The 16,626-nt window shown below is 44.9% G+C and overlaps 1 protein-coding gene across 2 annotated transcripts in view; it reads left to right on the forward strand.

The window, feature by feature from the left end:
- The window catches only part of igsf21a (immunoglobin superfamily, member 21a), a 357,193-nt gene that overhangs the window by 193,347 nt on the left and 147,220 nt on the right, over window positions 1–16,626 (forward strand). For both annotated transcript variants that reach the window (XM_060852044.1, XM_060852045.1), the window contains exon 4: window positions 4,968–5,086. In XM_060852044.1, coding sequence (XP_060708027.1) covers window positions 4,968–5,086 — 119 coding nt within the window. The remainder of the gene's footprint in view (window positions 1–4,967; window positions 5,087–16,626) is intronic.

Below are 16,626 nucleotides of genomic sequence, written 5' to 3' on the forward strand. Positions count from 1 at the left end.
CTGTCCCTCAGGATTCTCTCCAACAACTTGCCCACCACCAACGTCAGGCTCACTGGTTCCCTGGCTTGTCCTTACCACGCTTCTTAAACAGTGGCACCACGTTAACCAACCTCCATTCTTCCGGCACCTCACCTGTGACTATCGATGATACAAATATCTCAGCAAGAGGCCAAGCAATCACTTCTCTAGCTTCCCACAGAGGTCACGGGTACACCTGATCAGGTCCTGGGGATTTCCATCTATTTCCCTACAATCTATATCTTCCATATCCTTTTCCACAGTAAATACTGATGCAAAATACTCATTTAGTATCTCCCTCATTTTCTGCAGCTCCACATAAAGGCCACCTTACTGATCTTTGAGGGGCCCTATTCTCTCCCTAGTAACCATTTTGTCTTTAATGTATTTGTAAGAACTCTTTGGATTCTCCTTAATTCTATTTGCCAAAGCTATCCCATGTCCCCTTTTTGCCCTTCTAATTTCCCTTTTGAGTATAAAGGAAGTTGGAGTAATCTTTTCTAAGGATTCACTCGATCTATCCTGTCTAAACCTGACATATGCTTCCTTCTTTTTCTTAATCAAACCCTCAATTTCTTTAGTCACCCGAACAGGAATATACTTTCTCTGGATTCTCGTTATCTCATTTCTGAAGGCTTCCCATTTTCCAGCCGTCCCTTTACCTGTGAATATCTGCCTCCAATCAGCTTTCGAAAGTTCTTGCCTAATGCCATCAAAATTGGCCTTTCTCCAATTTAGAACTTCAACTTTTAGATCTGGTCTATCCTTTTCCATCATTATTTTAAATCTAATAGAACTATGGTTGCTGGCCCCAAAGTGCTCCCCCAGTGACACCTCAGTCACCTGCCCTGCCTTATTTCCCAAGAGTAGGTCAAGTTTTGCACCGTTTCTAGTAGGTACATCCACATACTGAATCAGGAAATTGTCTTGTACAACTTAACAAATTCCTCTCCATCTAAACCCTTAACACTATAGCAGTCCCAGTCTACCATAACCACCCTATTATTCTTACAGATAGCTGAGATCTCCTTACAAGTTTGCATCCCTTTCTTATTTCTCCATTCCACCTAAATAACTTCCCTGGATGTATTTCCGGGAATATCCTCCCTCAGCACAGCTGTAATGGTACCCCTTATCAAAAATGCCACTCCCCCTACTCTCTTGCCTCCCTTTCTATCCTTCCTGTAGCATTTGTATCCTGGACCATTAAGCTACCAGTCCTGCCCATCCCTGAGCTATGTTTCTGTAATTGCTATGATATCCCAGTCTATGTTCCTAACCATGCCCTGAGTTCATCTGCCTTTCCTGTTAGGCCCCTTGCACTGAAATAAATGCAGTTTAATTTATTAGTCCTACCTTGTCCCTGCCTGCCCTGACTGTTTGACTCACTTCTGTTCTCAACTGTACCAGCCTCAGATTGATCTCTTTCCTCACTATCTCCCTGAGTCCCATCCCCACCACCTTACTAGTTTAAATCCTCCCAAACAGTTCTAGCAAATTTCCCTGCCAGTGTGTTAGTCCCCTTCCAATTTAGGTGCAATCCATCTTGCTTGTACAGGTCACTTCTACCCCAAAAGAGATTCCAATGATCCAAAAATGTGAATCCTTCTCCCATATACCAGCTCCTCAGCCATGCATTCATCTGCTCTATCCTCCTATTCCTGCCCTCTCTAGCTCGTTGCACCGGGAGAAATCAGATATTACTACCCTTGAGGATCTCCTTTTTAAATTTCTGCCTAACTTCCTGTAATCTCCCTTCAGAATCTCAACCCTTTCCCTTCCAATATCATTAGTTCCAATGTTGACAATGACCTCCTGCTGGCCCCTCTCCCCTGTGAGAACATTCTGCACCTTCTCTGAGACATCGTTGATCCTGGCACCAGGGAAGCAACACACCATTCTGATTTTTCTCTGCTGACCACAGAAACGTCTGTCTGTACCTCGGACTACAGAATCCCCTAACACAATTGATCTCTTGGAACCCGACGTACCCCTCATTGCAATCGAGCCAGTCTCAATACCAGAAACTTAGCTGCTGAGCTGAAAGGTTCATTTTTAGACGTGTCATCACCATATTGGGTAACATCTTCAGTCAGTAAAAAGTGAGGTCTGCAGATGCTGGAGATCAGAGCTGAAAATGTGTTGCTGGTTAAAGCACAGCAGGTTAGGCAGCATCCAAGGAACAGGAAATTCGACGTTTCGGGCCAGAGCCCTTCATCAGGAATGAGGAGAATGTGCCAGGCAGGCTAAGATAAAAGGTAGGGAGGAGGGACTTGAGGGAGGGGCAATGGAGATGTGATAGGTGGAAGGAGGTCAAGGTGAGGGTGATAGGTTGGAGTGGGGTGGGGGCGGAGAGGTCAGGAAGAAGATTGCAGGTTAGGAGGGCGGTGCCGAGTTGAGGGAACCGACTAAGACAAGGTGGGGGGAGGGGAAATGAGGAAACTGGAGAAATCTGAGTTAATTCCTTGTGGTTGGAGGGTTCCCAGGCGGAAGATGAGGCGCTCCTCCTCCAGCCGTCGTGTTGTTATGTTCTGCCGATGGAGGAGTCCAAGGATCTGCATGTCCTCGGTGGAGTGGGAGGGAGAGTTAAAATGTTGAGCCACGGGGTGGTTGGGTTGGTTGGTCCGGGCGGATAGGTGGAAGGAGGTCAAGGTGAGGGTGATAGGTTGGAGTGGGGTGGGGGCGGAGAGGTCAGGAAGGATAGGTAGAAGGAGGTCACCCGATGTGGCCTCCTCTACATTGGGGAGACGGGCCGCCTACTTGCGGAACGCTTCAGAGAACACCTCTGGGACGCCCGGACCAACCAACCCAACCACCCCGTGGCTCAACACTTTCCCTCCCACTCCACCAAGGACATGCAGATCCTTGGACTCCTCCATTGGCAGAACATAACAACACGACGGCTGGAGGAGGAGCACCTCATCTTCCGCCTGGGAACCCTCCAACCACAAGGAATGAACTCAGATTTCTCCAGTTTCCTCATTTCCCCTCCCCCCACCTTGTCTTAGTCGGTTCCCTCAACTCGGCACCGCCCTCCTAACCTGCAATCCTCTTCCTGACCTCTCCGCCCCCACCCCACTCCAACCTATCACCCTCACCTTGACCTCCTTCCACCCATCACATCTCCATCGCCCCTCCCCCAAGTCCCTCCTCCCTACCTTTTTTCTTAGCCTGCCTGGCACATTCTCCTCATTCCTGATGAAGGGCTCTGGCCCAAACGTCGAATTTCCTGTTCCTTGGATGCTGCCTAACCTGCTGTGCTTTAACCAGCAACACATTTTCAGCTAACATCTTCAGTCAGCCTCCGGACAGAGCACGGGTGGTATAGCCCACTTCCTATGTAGGTGTTTAGGTTTCCTTGAGATGGTGATATCATTTCCTATGGTGGTATCATTTCCTGTTCTTTTTCTCAGGGGGTGGTAAATGGGATCCAAGTCAATGTGTTTGTTGGTAGAGTTCCAGTTGGAATGCCATGCTTCTAGGAATTCTCGTGCATGTCTCTGTTTGGCTTGCCCTAGGGTGGATGTTTTGTCCCAGTCGAGAAACTTGAAAGAAACACTAGCCACTCTCCCTTACATCAAAGTCATCCCAGAAATGACTACCAGCCTACTCAAAACCCTTGGCATCATTGTAGCCCAGAAACCCACCAATACACTAAAACAGCAGCTAATGAATTTGAAGGACCCATCAAGCAAAACTAATGTCATTTACAAAATACCTTGCAAGAACTATAACAAACACTATATTGGATAAACAGGCAAAAAAAACTAGCCACCAGGATACATGAACATCAAGTAGCCACAAAAAGACATGACCCACTCTCACTAGTATCATTACATACGGACGGGGAAGGACACCACTTCGACTGGGCCAATACATCCATCCTAGGACAAGCCAAACAGAGACACCCATGAGAATTCCTAGAAGCATGGCATTCCAACCGGAACTCTATCAACAAACACATTGACCTGGATTCCATTTACCACTCCCTGAGAAAAAGAACAGGACATCACCATAGGAAATGATGTCACCACAGGAAATGACATCACCAACCCAAGGAAACCCAAACACATAAATAGCAAGTGGGCTATACCACCAGTGCTTCATCCGAAGGCTGACTGAAGATGTCACCTAGTATGGTGATGAAATGTCTGAAAATGAACCTTCCAGCTCAGCAAGCAAACCTACATTTAAAATGCTTTATTTCCCCAACATTTTGTTGATCAACAAAATTCATTGAAAACCCGTGAAACAAGTGTACTGCACGTGTTCTAGTGACTTCAGTACAAAGTCATCTCTTTTATTCCGTATCTGTATATCCCCTCTTTCGATGGTACAGACTATGAAAAACCATGAATGCCACACAGTTAGAGCCAAAGTATATATAAGGGATAATTTTACACTCAGCTTTGTCCATGTGGTGGCATGGTGGCTTAGTGGCTATCACTGCTGCCTCGCAGCATCAGGGACCTGGACACAATTCTACCCTTGAGCCACTGTCTATGTGGAGTTTACACATTCCCCCTGTGTCTGCATGGGTTTCCTCCCACAGTCCCCAAAGCTGTGCAGGTTAGGTGGATTGGCCATGGGAAATGGCCCATAATGTCCAGGAATGCACAGCTAGGTAGATTAGATGTGGGAAATACAAGGATAGGGTGGGCTTGTGTGAGATGCTCTTTGGAGGGTTAGTGTGGATTTGATGGGCTGAATGGCCTACTTCCTCCCTGTAGGGATTCCATTCTGTGATGCATAAATGCATCTTGTAAAACAATTTTAGTACATGTGCCATCGTCCAAGTTCCAATCTACACTCCCCTCAAGAATGGTCTTCTCTGCTCAGACAGCAGTTCAGAGAATTTGATTATTGCTACTAAATTGAAGCTGAATTAAGGTATTGTTGGTGAAATATATCTAATGTTCCTCTTTTTCTTTCTTCCATACAAATAACAGAATTCCAGAAGTCCGTATTTTGGATAATGGGCCTTTCGAATGCCATGTGGGAATCTATGACAGGACAAACCGTAAGAAGTTTCTGGAAGCATATGGTCATGTCTTCCTCAATGTCATGTGTAAGTCAACAGAACCCAGGGTTGATGATCTTCCATTTTGTTATGCATGGGGACAGTTCCAGTGGTGGAACAAAAGACCTTCTGTAGGATGTATACTGCAAATGATGGTAAACAAATAATAATTAAACATGTCTGAGTGAACAGGGATAACCATTGATTCCAGTTTTGGAAGAAAGCACAGTTTGGAAGATTAGCATTGCTGCTTAGTTATACCCTTTAGTATGGTTACCCATTTCACTGCCAATTGGGTGGCATTCCCATTGGCTCAGTATATTGGACCATTCTTTTCGAAGACTGTGTTTTACTTGAAAGAGAATAACAAGACTTGTATCACATTTTCTCAAAATGCTTATAGTACGTGGGTGTGAGTAGCTGGGCCAGCATTTATTACCCGTCCCTAATTGCCCTTGAGAAGGTGGTGATCCTTCTTAACTGTGGTAATCCATATGCTGTAGGTGGACCAACAGTGCCATCAGAGAGTGAACTCTCAGATGTTGACCCAGTGACACTGAAGGAACAACAATATCTTTCCAAGTCAGGATGATGAAAAGCTTGGAGAGGAACTTGCAAGGAAAAAGAAGGAGGATAAAAGGAAGAATGGAAGATTTGATTTATATAGCCCCATGTCTTAGGGAAACTAATCTGCCATTATTAACAAGTCTGGCTTACAAGTTACTCCAGGACAACAGCAATATGGTTGACTCAATGTTTTTCATTTCAATAGCAATTAAAGTTGGGCAGTGAATTCTCACCCTGCCAGTGATACTGGCATTCTATGAAAGAATAAATGTTTAAAATGCTCAGGGCATGGCCTAGCATGTTTTGTAGCCAATGAATTACTTTCTTGAAGTGAAGTCTGTATTGACATGCCGGTAACACAATGGTAAATTAGTGCAAAGTCAGATCCCACAGATGGCACTATGTTAATAGCAAGATAACATTTTGCATTTGTGACATTACTTAAGGGAAAATTATTTTTGTTTGAAACTCAGCCAAGCATTCATAATGAGGCAGCTGTTACAACAAGAACCTTGATTGACAGAAAAGGTATTAGTTTCAGTGTAGCGGACACAGATCACTTTGAGTTTTCACAAGCAAATGTTTGGAAAAAAGAGTAATCTACCTGTCCAATTAAATCAGACCAAAAAAAATTCATGAACATTTTAGGAATAATACACATAAAATGCACTTTGAACTATAAGCTGTGGCTAGAAAAGTTCAGGTTCTTTTCTCTAGAGCACGGAGGCTGGAGGAAGACTTGATGGAAGTCTCAACACTTGTGAGATACCTAAGAAGGGTTTATGGTCTGAATCTTTTTCACAGAGCTGAACGGTCTACCACTGGTGTGTGTGTGTGTGTGTGTGTGTGTGTGTGTGTGTGTGTGTGTGTGTGTGTGTGTGTGTGTGTGTGTGTGTGTGTGTCATGCACTTAAGGTGAGAGAGGGCAAGGTTTTTAGACAGAGAGTGGTAGGAGTCTGGAACGCACTGCCTGGGGTGATGTTGGAGGCAGATACACTAATGATGTTTATGGGACTTTTAGAAAAGCATATAAGTATACAAGGAATGGAGAATATGGACCAAGGGCAGGAAGAAGGGGGGAATTAGTTTAATTTGACATAATTTTCAGCACAACACTGTGGGCCAAAGAGTCTGTTCCTATGCTGTACTGTTTTAGTTCTACATTCTGTTATGGTATTTTCTCCATTGGTAAGTTAAAGTTATGCATTTGAACAAAGACACAATTCTGATCAACATAAGACTCAATATATCTTTTCAGATCAGATTCCCATGAATAATCATTGCATTAAAATTCATCTGCATTACAATAGTGGCATTTGAAGATATGAAAACATTTTACACTCACCTTTGAGAATGTTTCCAACTCTTCAGCAGACTTTGCATGGGCTCTCAAACCCGGTGTGTTGTCAATGCACTTCCAAAGCCCCAGCACCAGATGAAAGTGAGGTGCAGGAGACACCATTCCCAATTATATTAGGAATTACAAACTAGTGGGATGGTTTGAACATTAAGGATTCGCGAACCACAGAAAAGACAACGGGAATATGGGACGGGAACACTGAGGAAAGTGTGACTATTGGCGCTTCCATTCCCAAACAAAATTTCAAACCATTGACTCTGGATTATCTTGTTTTATTGCACATTTCATCCCTTATATATCTAAAAGTCCACTCCTATTAGATTTTGCTAACTCTGAATGCAATTGGGTGAGGAACGTTCTTTCTCTCAGGTTGTGAATTGCAGCCCTACCCAAGCAGTTGCTAATATGTGTGGGTGGAATCACTAGTGCAGTATTGAGGAAGTGCTGTGTTGTCAGAGATGGTATTTTTATGGCTAAGATATTAAACTAAAGGCTTTATCTATCCATGCAAGTGAATTTTAAAGATCTCAATGCTCTCATCAAAAAGAAGAGTACTTCTATTATCTTGGATGATATATCCCAGGGTGCGACAGAGATGGCGGGAGAAATAGCAAATGCATTTATGGTAATTTTCCAAAATTCACTGCACTCTGGGGCAGTTCCATCAGATTGGGAAACAGCAAATGTGACTCCTGTGGTAGAGGTAGACAAAAGGTGGGAAATTATAGACCAGTTAGCTTAACTTCTGTAATGGGGAATTATCAAGGAAGAAATAGCAAGGCATCTAGATAGAAAATGTCCTGTTGAGTAGACACAGCACGGGTTCATGAAGGGCAGGTCATGCTTAACTAATCTTTTGGAGTTCTATGAAGATATTACGAACACGGTAGACTACGGGGACCCAGTGGATGTGGTGTACCTAGATTTCCAAAAGGCCTTCGACAAGGTGCTGCACAAGAGGCTGCAGCACAAGATAAGGATGCATGGTGCTACATAAAATGTATTAGCACAGATAGAGGATTGGTAGACCAACAGGAAGCAAAGAGTGGGGATAAATGAATCCTATTCTGTTGGCCATCAGTGACTAGTGGTGTGCTTCAGGGATCAGTGTTGGGACCACAATTATTCACAATTTTCATAGATGATTTGGAGTAGGGACCACGTGTAGTGTGTCAAAGTTTGTGGATGATACTAAGATGAGTAGCAAAGCAAAGTGTGCAGAGGACTGTGAAACTTTGCAAAGACATAGGTACTTTAAGTAAGTGGGCAAAAGTCTGGCAGATGGAGTACAATGTTAATAAATTTGAAGTCATCCATTTTTGTACAAGCAACAGTAAAAAGGATAATTACTTGAATGGTAAGAAATTGCAGCACGCTGCTATGCAGAGGGACCTGGGTGTCCTTGTGCGTGAATCACAGAATGTTGGTCTGCAGGTGCAACAAGTAATGGGGGAAGCAAATGGAATTTTGTCCTTCATTGCTAAAGGGATTGAGTTTAAAAGCAGAGAGGTTTTATTGCAACTGTGTCAGTGCTGGTGAGGCCACACCTGGAGTACTGTGTGCAGTTTTGGTCTCCTTATTGGGAAAGGATGTACTGGCACTGGAGAGGGTGCAGAGGAGGATCACTAGGTTGATTCCAGAGTTGGAGCGGTTGGCTTATGAGGAGAGACTGAAATTATTATCATTGAAATTTAGAAGAATGAGGAGGGATCTTATAGAAACATAAAATTATGAAAGATTATAAAATTAGGTAAGATCAAAGTAGAGAGGATGTTTCCACTGGCAGGTGAAGCTAGGACAAGAGGGCATAGCCTCAAGATTAGAGCGAGCAGATTTAAGACTGAATTGAGAAGGAACCTTTACACTCAGAAGGTTGTGAATCTATGGAATTGTCTGCCCAGTGAAGTGGTTCAGGCTTCCTCAGTAAATAGTTTTAAAGCTAAAAAAGATAATGTTTTGAACAGTAAGGGAATTAAGGGTTATGGTGAGAGGATTAGTAAGTGGAGCTGAGGCCACAAAAAGATCAGCCTGGTGATTATTAAATGGTGGAGCAGGCTCGAAAGGTCAGATGGCTTACTCCTGCTCCGCGTTCTTATGTTTCTCCTTGACCATTTGGTGCTCATGCTATCAGACAAATAGTCAATTTGCAAAACGTGAAATGTGGAATTATTCTTGATTGGGTTTCTACTTTGACTGAACTGAATGGTGTACAATGTTCTCAGGTGACATCCACGATCCATCCATTACTAAGGAGCTGTTGTGGTAGAGTCCCTGTCTCTGAGCTCAGAGATATGGGTTGAAATCCGACTTGCTCCAGCAGCGTATACTAACATCTCTGAACAAGGTGTGAAGAAAAAACATTCCATCTATTACTGAAACAAAAACAGAAATTGCAGGAAAAGCTCAGCAGCATCAATGGACAGAAATCAGAGTTAACATTTCAGGACAAGTGACCCTTCCTCTGAACTCAGGATGAGTCATTAACTCTGATTTCTCTCTTCAGATTCTGCCAGACCTGCTGAGCTTTTTCTAGCAATGTCTATTTTGTCTCTGCTTTATAGCATCCGTGATTCTTTTTGGTGTTTACCATCTATTACTGAGTTCACTTACTTCCACCTCTGCTGCACTTCTCACCTTCACACTATATTCATCCTTACATTTTTGCAATTGCTATTTTTAGCTTTCACAGCTCCAGTTAACTGCTCCCTCACCCTCCCATCCAGTCAGCTTTTTGATATTCAAACAATACAAAATTTACACTGTCCAGGACTCTATTTTTACATCTCTTATCCTGTTCGAAGGTCTTATCACTAGCCAGTTTGCTGATCCCCGGTTTCGGTGTCAATCTCTGGTAGTTCTCCTACCTCTACACTAGATAGCTGTGAGTGCACGCCCACTCAGGACCTGACCAAATAACTCAAAGCTGGCACTCCAGTGCCGTACTGTGGGAGTGCCACATTGTCAAAAGTTCCACGCTTCAGATCAGAAACCAAATCAAAGCTCCATATTCCATCTCAGGTGGCTGCAGAAGACCCCATTTGACAAAGAGCAGTGACCCAGTGTCAATCATCCTTCATCTAACATCAGTAAAAGCAGATTATTACGTTGCTGTTTGTAGGACCTTTCTGATAATAAATTGGCTACTGCATTTCTCCACATTACAATGGTGACTACTGTTTAATAGATAGATACCCATCTATTGAATTGGGCAGCAGAAGACGTTCAGAGGTTTACAAGAGTTTTATCATAAATCCATCGTTTAGCACAAATATCAGTTCCACCTCTTCCGTCTCAGCTTTCTCCCATCCAAAGCCAATCACCAATGGGGAACAATCCAATATTTGTTTTATTTAAAGAACCCATAACCAAATTACCGAAGTCACAAAGTCTGTCTGCTAGAGACAGAACCCAGTTGAAAATGTGTTGCTGGAAAAGCACAGTAGGTCAGACAGCATCCAAAGAGCAGGAGAATCGATATTTCGGGCATGAGCTCTTCTTTAGGCTTTTCCAGTAACACATTTTCAGCTCTGATCTCAGCAGCTGCAGTCCTCACTTTCTCCTAGAGACACAACCCAGCCTGTTTATAAGTTAACCTATTCATACATATTATGACATATGTCTGGGGCAGGTGGGTCTTGAAGCTGGATGTTTATTTCAAATAAACATTTGATTTCTATTTGGCTGAACTGGATGTTGCACAGTTCAAGGTGTACTTGGGTGTTCACATCAAATCACCTGATTAACAAATAGCAAACACTGTCCACTGGAGATAATTCATCATGGAGTTGTTGGGAAAATAATGCGCTCCAATCCCCACAGTGCTCAACTCTCTATAAAGGCTTTGTTGTACTGGAACACATTATCTGCTGCATCTCCAAAGACACTCAGCTCTTTGTAAATCAGAATGTTCTGATATACTTCTGGAGCAGGTGGGACTTAAATCCAGATCCACTATCCCAGAAGTACAGACACTGCCACTATGCTACCAAGGCCACAAGGAGTTGAATGTTGTTTAAGTACAGAAATCTGCAGCATTGATGATTTGGGCACTTAAATCACAAACAGCTCGCATCTAAATTCAGCCAGTAATAGGGAAGGCAAATGAAATGTTGGTCTTTAATTCAAAGGAAATGGAATGTGACAATAGGAAACTGTACGGGCACGGGTCAGACCACATTTGGAATACTGTGAGCAGTGTTCCAGGGGAGGCAGTGGTCTAGTAGTGACCTTGCTGGACTGCTCATCTACAGACCCACATAATGCTCTTGGGACCCAAGTTCAAATCCTGCCAAGGCAGATGGTCGGATTTGAAATTAATTAATAGAAAAGTCTGGACTCAAAAGTCTAATGATGGCAGTGAATCCATTGCCAATTATAGACTCATAGAGATATATAGCATGGAAACAGACCCTTCAGTCCAACTTGTCCATGCTGACCAGATATCCCAACCCAATCTAGTCCCACTTGCCAGCATCCAGCCCATATCCCTCCAAACCCATCCTATTCATATACCCATCCAGATTTATTGGGGAAAATATCCCATCTGTCTCACTAAATCCTTTAGGGAAGGAAACTGCCATCCTAACCTGGTCTGGCAGGTGACCTCAGACTCATGTAAAAAATGCGGTCTGCAGATGCTGGAGATCACAGCTGAAAATGTATTGCTGGTCAAAGCACAGCAGGCCAGGCAGCATCTCAGGAATGGGGAATTCGACGTTTCGAGCATAAGCCCTTCATCAGGAATGAGAGAGAGTAGCCAAGCAGGCTAAGATAAGGGGGGACTTGGGGGAGGGGCGATGGAGGTGGGATAGGTGGAAGGAGGTCAAGGTGAGGGTGATAGGCCGGAGTGGGGTGGGGGCGGAGAGGTAAGGAAGGAGATTGCAGGTTAGGAGGGCGGTGCTGAGTTGAGGGAACCGACTGAGACAAGGTGAGGGGAGGGGAAATGAGGAAACTGGAGAAATCTGAATTCATACCTTGTGGTTGGAGGGTTCCCAGGCGGAAGATGAGGCGCTCCTCCTCCAGCCGTCGTGTTGTTATGTTCTGCTGGTGGAGGAGTCCAAGGACCTGCATGTCCTCGGTGGAGTGGGAGGGAGAGTTAAAGTGTTGAGCCATGGGGTGGTTGGGTTGGTTGGTCCGGGCGGCCCAGAGGTGTTCTCTGAAGCGTTCCGCAAGTAAGCGGCCTGTCTCCCCAATATAGAGGAGGCCACATCGGGTGCAGTGGATGCAATAGATGATGTGTGTGGAGGTACAGGTGAACTTGTGGCGGATATGGAAGGATCCCTTGGGGCCTTGGAGGGAAGTGAGTGTGGAGGTGTGGGCGCAAGTTTTACATTTCCTGCGGTCACAGGGGATTCTGGAATAGTTGAGGAGCCACGAGTGTGGGGGTAAGTACATGATTCTGTGTAGAGGAGATGACCTGGGGGGTGCAGTTCTGTGCAGAGGAGATGACCTGGGGGTTTTCTGTGCAGAGGAGATGACAAAGGACCCCTGCTGTTCTTCATCTACAGAAGAATCCACAAACTCAACAAACAGTTCTTCCTAGCCATATCAGAGATTAAAGACAGTAAGTACCAAAAACTTTCATGTACTTACCCCCACACTCGTGGCTCCTCAACTATTCCAGAATCCCCTGCGACCGCAGGAAATGTAAAACTTGTGCCCACACCTCCACACTCACTTCCCTCCAAGGCCCCAAGGGATCCTTCCATATCCGCCACAAGTTCACCTGTACCTCCACACACATCATCTATTGCATCCGCTGCACCCGATGTGGCCTCCTCTATATTGGGGAGACAGGCCGCTTACTTGCGGAACGCTTCAGAGAACACCTCTGGGCCGCCCGGACCAACCAACCCAACCACCCCGTGGCTCAACACTTTAACTCTCCCTCCCACTCCACCGAGGACATGCAGGTCCTTGGACTCCTCCACCAGCAGAACATAACAACACGACGGCTGGAGGAGGAGCGCCTCATCTTCCGCCTGGGAACCCTCCAACCACAAGGTATGAATTCAGATTTCTCCAGTTTCCTCATTTCCCCTCCCCCCACCTTGTCTCAGTCGGTTCCCTCAACTCAGCACCGCCCTCCTAACCTGCAATCTCCTTCCTGACCTCTCCGCCCCCATCCCACTCTGGCCTATCACCCTCACCTTGACCTCCTTCCACCTATCCCACCTCCATCGCCCCTCCCCCAAGTCCCTCCTCCCTACCTTTTATCTTAGCCTGCTTGGCTACTCTCTCTCATTCCTGATGAAGGGCTTATGCTCGAAACATCGAATTCCCTATTCCTGAGATGCTGCCTGGCCTGCTGTGCTTTGACCAGCAACACATTTTCAGCTGTGACCTCAGACTCATGGCAATGTAGTTGACTCTTAACTGCCCTCTGAGCAATTAGGGATGGGCAATAAATGCTAGCCTCTCCAGTGATGCCCTCATTCTGTGAATGAATTTAAAAAAGAGCACTCTTGCTCCCCTTATCTAAGGCAGCCCAGTGAAGGTTCACTAGGTCGATTCCAGTAAGGAGGGATTTGCTTCTGAGGGGAAGTCATGTAGGTTGGGCCTGTACTTATTGTGTTTAGAAAAATGAAAGGTAATTTTCTTGAAATAGATAAGATTCCAAGGGGTCTTGACAGGGTAGGCACTGTCTCTTCTTGTAGGAGAACCTTAGGACCAAAGAGCATAATCCCAGGGTGAGGAATCACCTGTTTAAGAGAGATATGTGAAGGAATCTTTCCTCCCAGAGAGTAGTGAATCTGTGGAATTCTTTACTGCAGTGGGCTCTCGAGGTTGTGCTAAGTAGATTCGAGACTGAGATAGGCAGCTTTTGAATCAGTAAGGAAATCAAAGGTTATGGGGAAAAGGCAGGAAAGTGGAATTCAGGCTTATGAGATCAGCCATTAGATGGTGGAGCAGACTCATTGGCCAAATGGCCTATGCCAGCTCTTATATCTTCTGTTCTAATGACTTAATTAATCTCACAGTTACCACCATCAAGATTCACCCTGGTAGCAACATTGTGTACCTTCTATAAAATGCACCGCAATAAACAATCCCCCAAACAGCAACTTCCAAACATGATCTGCACCATCTAGAAGTACAAGAGCAGCAGATACATGGGAACACCGCTGCCTGGAAGTTTCACTCCAGGCACATCCTGGCTGTGTCTTCAGGGAATTCCATTGTTTGTTAATCGGCTTTCCCTGAGCTCAGGAGCCGTTAACTGAGCTTTGTCTTGATTTCACATTTTTCTTATTATCATGTATGATTTCTACCATTGATGTAGACACCACAGTGGGGTGACTTATAAAACTTTTCACTGTATTTGTCATGTAAATGTACACGTGACAATAAATTCCCCTTTCTATTCATCCTTCCTCACTACACCCTGCCTCTGTAATCCATCCTAGTCTAAACTTGGTTACTGATGTCTATGCATTCCCTGCTTTCACTAGAAGCAGGAAGCATGGTCAGTCCTGTTCTCCTGAACTCTATCCCTGAGCCACACCGCTTTGTTATCCCTCTCCTCATCTTCAAACGCCTCATTCAGACCTATCCCTTTGACTACACTTGTAGCCAGACTCCTCATTCTTCAGTATTTATTCAACATCTGTTGTGTGAAAGGCGTAAGAGCAAGTTGTAGATGGATTGTGGTATTCAGCAGTCTCAACTCAACAGTGTTTAGAGTCATAAAAACAACAAATGCTGGAGATCCCAATGGGTCAGGCAGCATCCATGGAGAGAGAGCAAGCTAACGTTTGAGACTAGATGATTCTTCATCAGAACTGAAGAGAAGTGTGGAGTGTGAAATGAAGTGTGCCAATGTTTGGGGGAGATTGGTTGGCTTAGGATAGTGGGTGTAGGGTGCTGGTGGAGAAAAGATGTTGATAGTTCAAATTAAGTGACTGGAGTGTGAGAATAGTGTGTCTCGCTGCCAGACCTGAAAGGACAGACAGTGCCCACTGGGGTGTAACAAGCTAAAAGGGAAGAAAGTGAAGAAATGGTTCACAATTTGAAGGTGTTGAACTCAATATTAAGTCCAGAAGGCTGTAAAGTGCCTGGTCTGAAGATGCAATGTTGTTCCTCCTGTGATTCACTGGAGCATTGGAACATGCTGAGACCAGACAAGTGAGAATATGAGCAGAATGCTGTGTTAAAATGACTGGCTACGGGAATGTCAGGGTCCTGCGTGCACACAGACAGGAGGTGTTTCACAAAACGGTCACCCTGTCTGCAATTTGGTTTCTCCAATGTCAGGTAGGCCACACTGGGTGCAGCGATTGCAATACACAAGATTGCAGGAGGTACAGGTGAAATGCAGCTTCACCTGTTTAGGCCCTTGGACAGTAAGCATGGAGACGGTTACACGGGAAGGTGCCGTGGAGAGGGGGGACGGTGTTGGTGATTATGGAATGGATTAGGGTGTCCCAGAGGGAAATGCTGATGGGGGAGTGAGGGGAAGATGTATTTGGTGGTGGCGCTCTGCTGGAATTGTCTGAAATGGTGGAGGATCATCCTTTGAATGCAGCGGTTGGTGTAATGATAAGTGACAACAAAGCGAACCCAATCACACTGTTGTGAGTGATGGGAAGGGGTGAGGGTGGAAGCACTGGTGATAGGTCAGATATGGCTGAGTGCCATGTAAACTACTGTAGGTGGGAAACCATGCTCATGGAAGAAGCAAGTCATGTCAGCAGCACTGTCTTTGAAGGTGGCATCGTCCACACAGATGAGGTGTAGACGAAGGAACTGGGAGAATGGGATAGAATCCTTGCAGGACACAGGGTGTGACGAGCTGTAGTGAAGGTAGCTATGGGAGTCAGTGGCTTTGTAGTTGGATGGCAGTGGACAGTTTATTCCCTGAAAAGGAGACAAAGAGGTCAAGGAAAGGAAGGGAAGTATCAGAAAGGGACAATGTGAAATTTATAGAGGGGTGGAAATTGGAGGCAAAATGAGCAAAGTTTTCAAGATCCTGATGGGAGCATGAAACGACACCAGAACAGTTGTCAATGTTTAAAAATGTGTTGCTGGAAAAGTGCAGCAGGTCAGGCAGCATCAAATGAACAGGAGAATCGACGTTTCGGGCATAAGCCCTTCTTCAGGAATCTGTTGCTTTTCCAGCAACACATTTTTAAGCTCTGATCTCCAGCATCTGCAGTCCTCACTTTCTCCCAGTTGTCAATGTACCAAGAAAAGAGTTGTGGGATCACAACAATGAAAGGATCATTCCACCTCCCCCATAAAGAGGCAGGCATATCTGAGATCCATGCCCATAGCCACTCCTTTGACTTGGCAGAAGTGAGACGAATTAAAGGAGAAAGTAGGGCTCGAGACAGAACTGGTTTGAAAGCAGCAATGTTAATGTAACATTGTCGCCTGTTCATTAGTCCGCACTGATTAGAGTGATTGCAATGATATAGTTCTGGTTAGAATGAGCCTCAATAAATTGTTGGTGATGTTGGTCATTGTGTAATTGATTATCAGACCTTGGGCAGTCTGATTTAACATTGACGAATAAAACAGTAGAACCAGTCTAACTAATGCTTGCTTTGCACTACCTTCATTCTCACTTTATCATCCTCTTGCTCCCTAAATGACACCTTTAAAGAAGAGGATGTCAGGTCGGCGTTCCGAACAGTCTCCTGAGTCCCACGTTGAAATTGACT

The sequence above is a fragment of the Hemiscyllium ocellatum genome, chromosome 37, assembly GCF_020745735.1.
Source record: "Hemiscyllium ocellatum isolate sHemOce1 chromosome 37, sHemOce1.pat.X.cur, whole genome shotgun sequence".
In the NCBI taxonomy this organism is placed as follows: Eukaryota; Metazoa; Chordata; class Chondrichthyes; order Orectolobiformes; family Hemiscylliidae; genus Hemiscyllium; species Hemiscyllium ocellatum.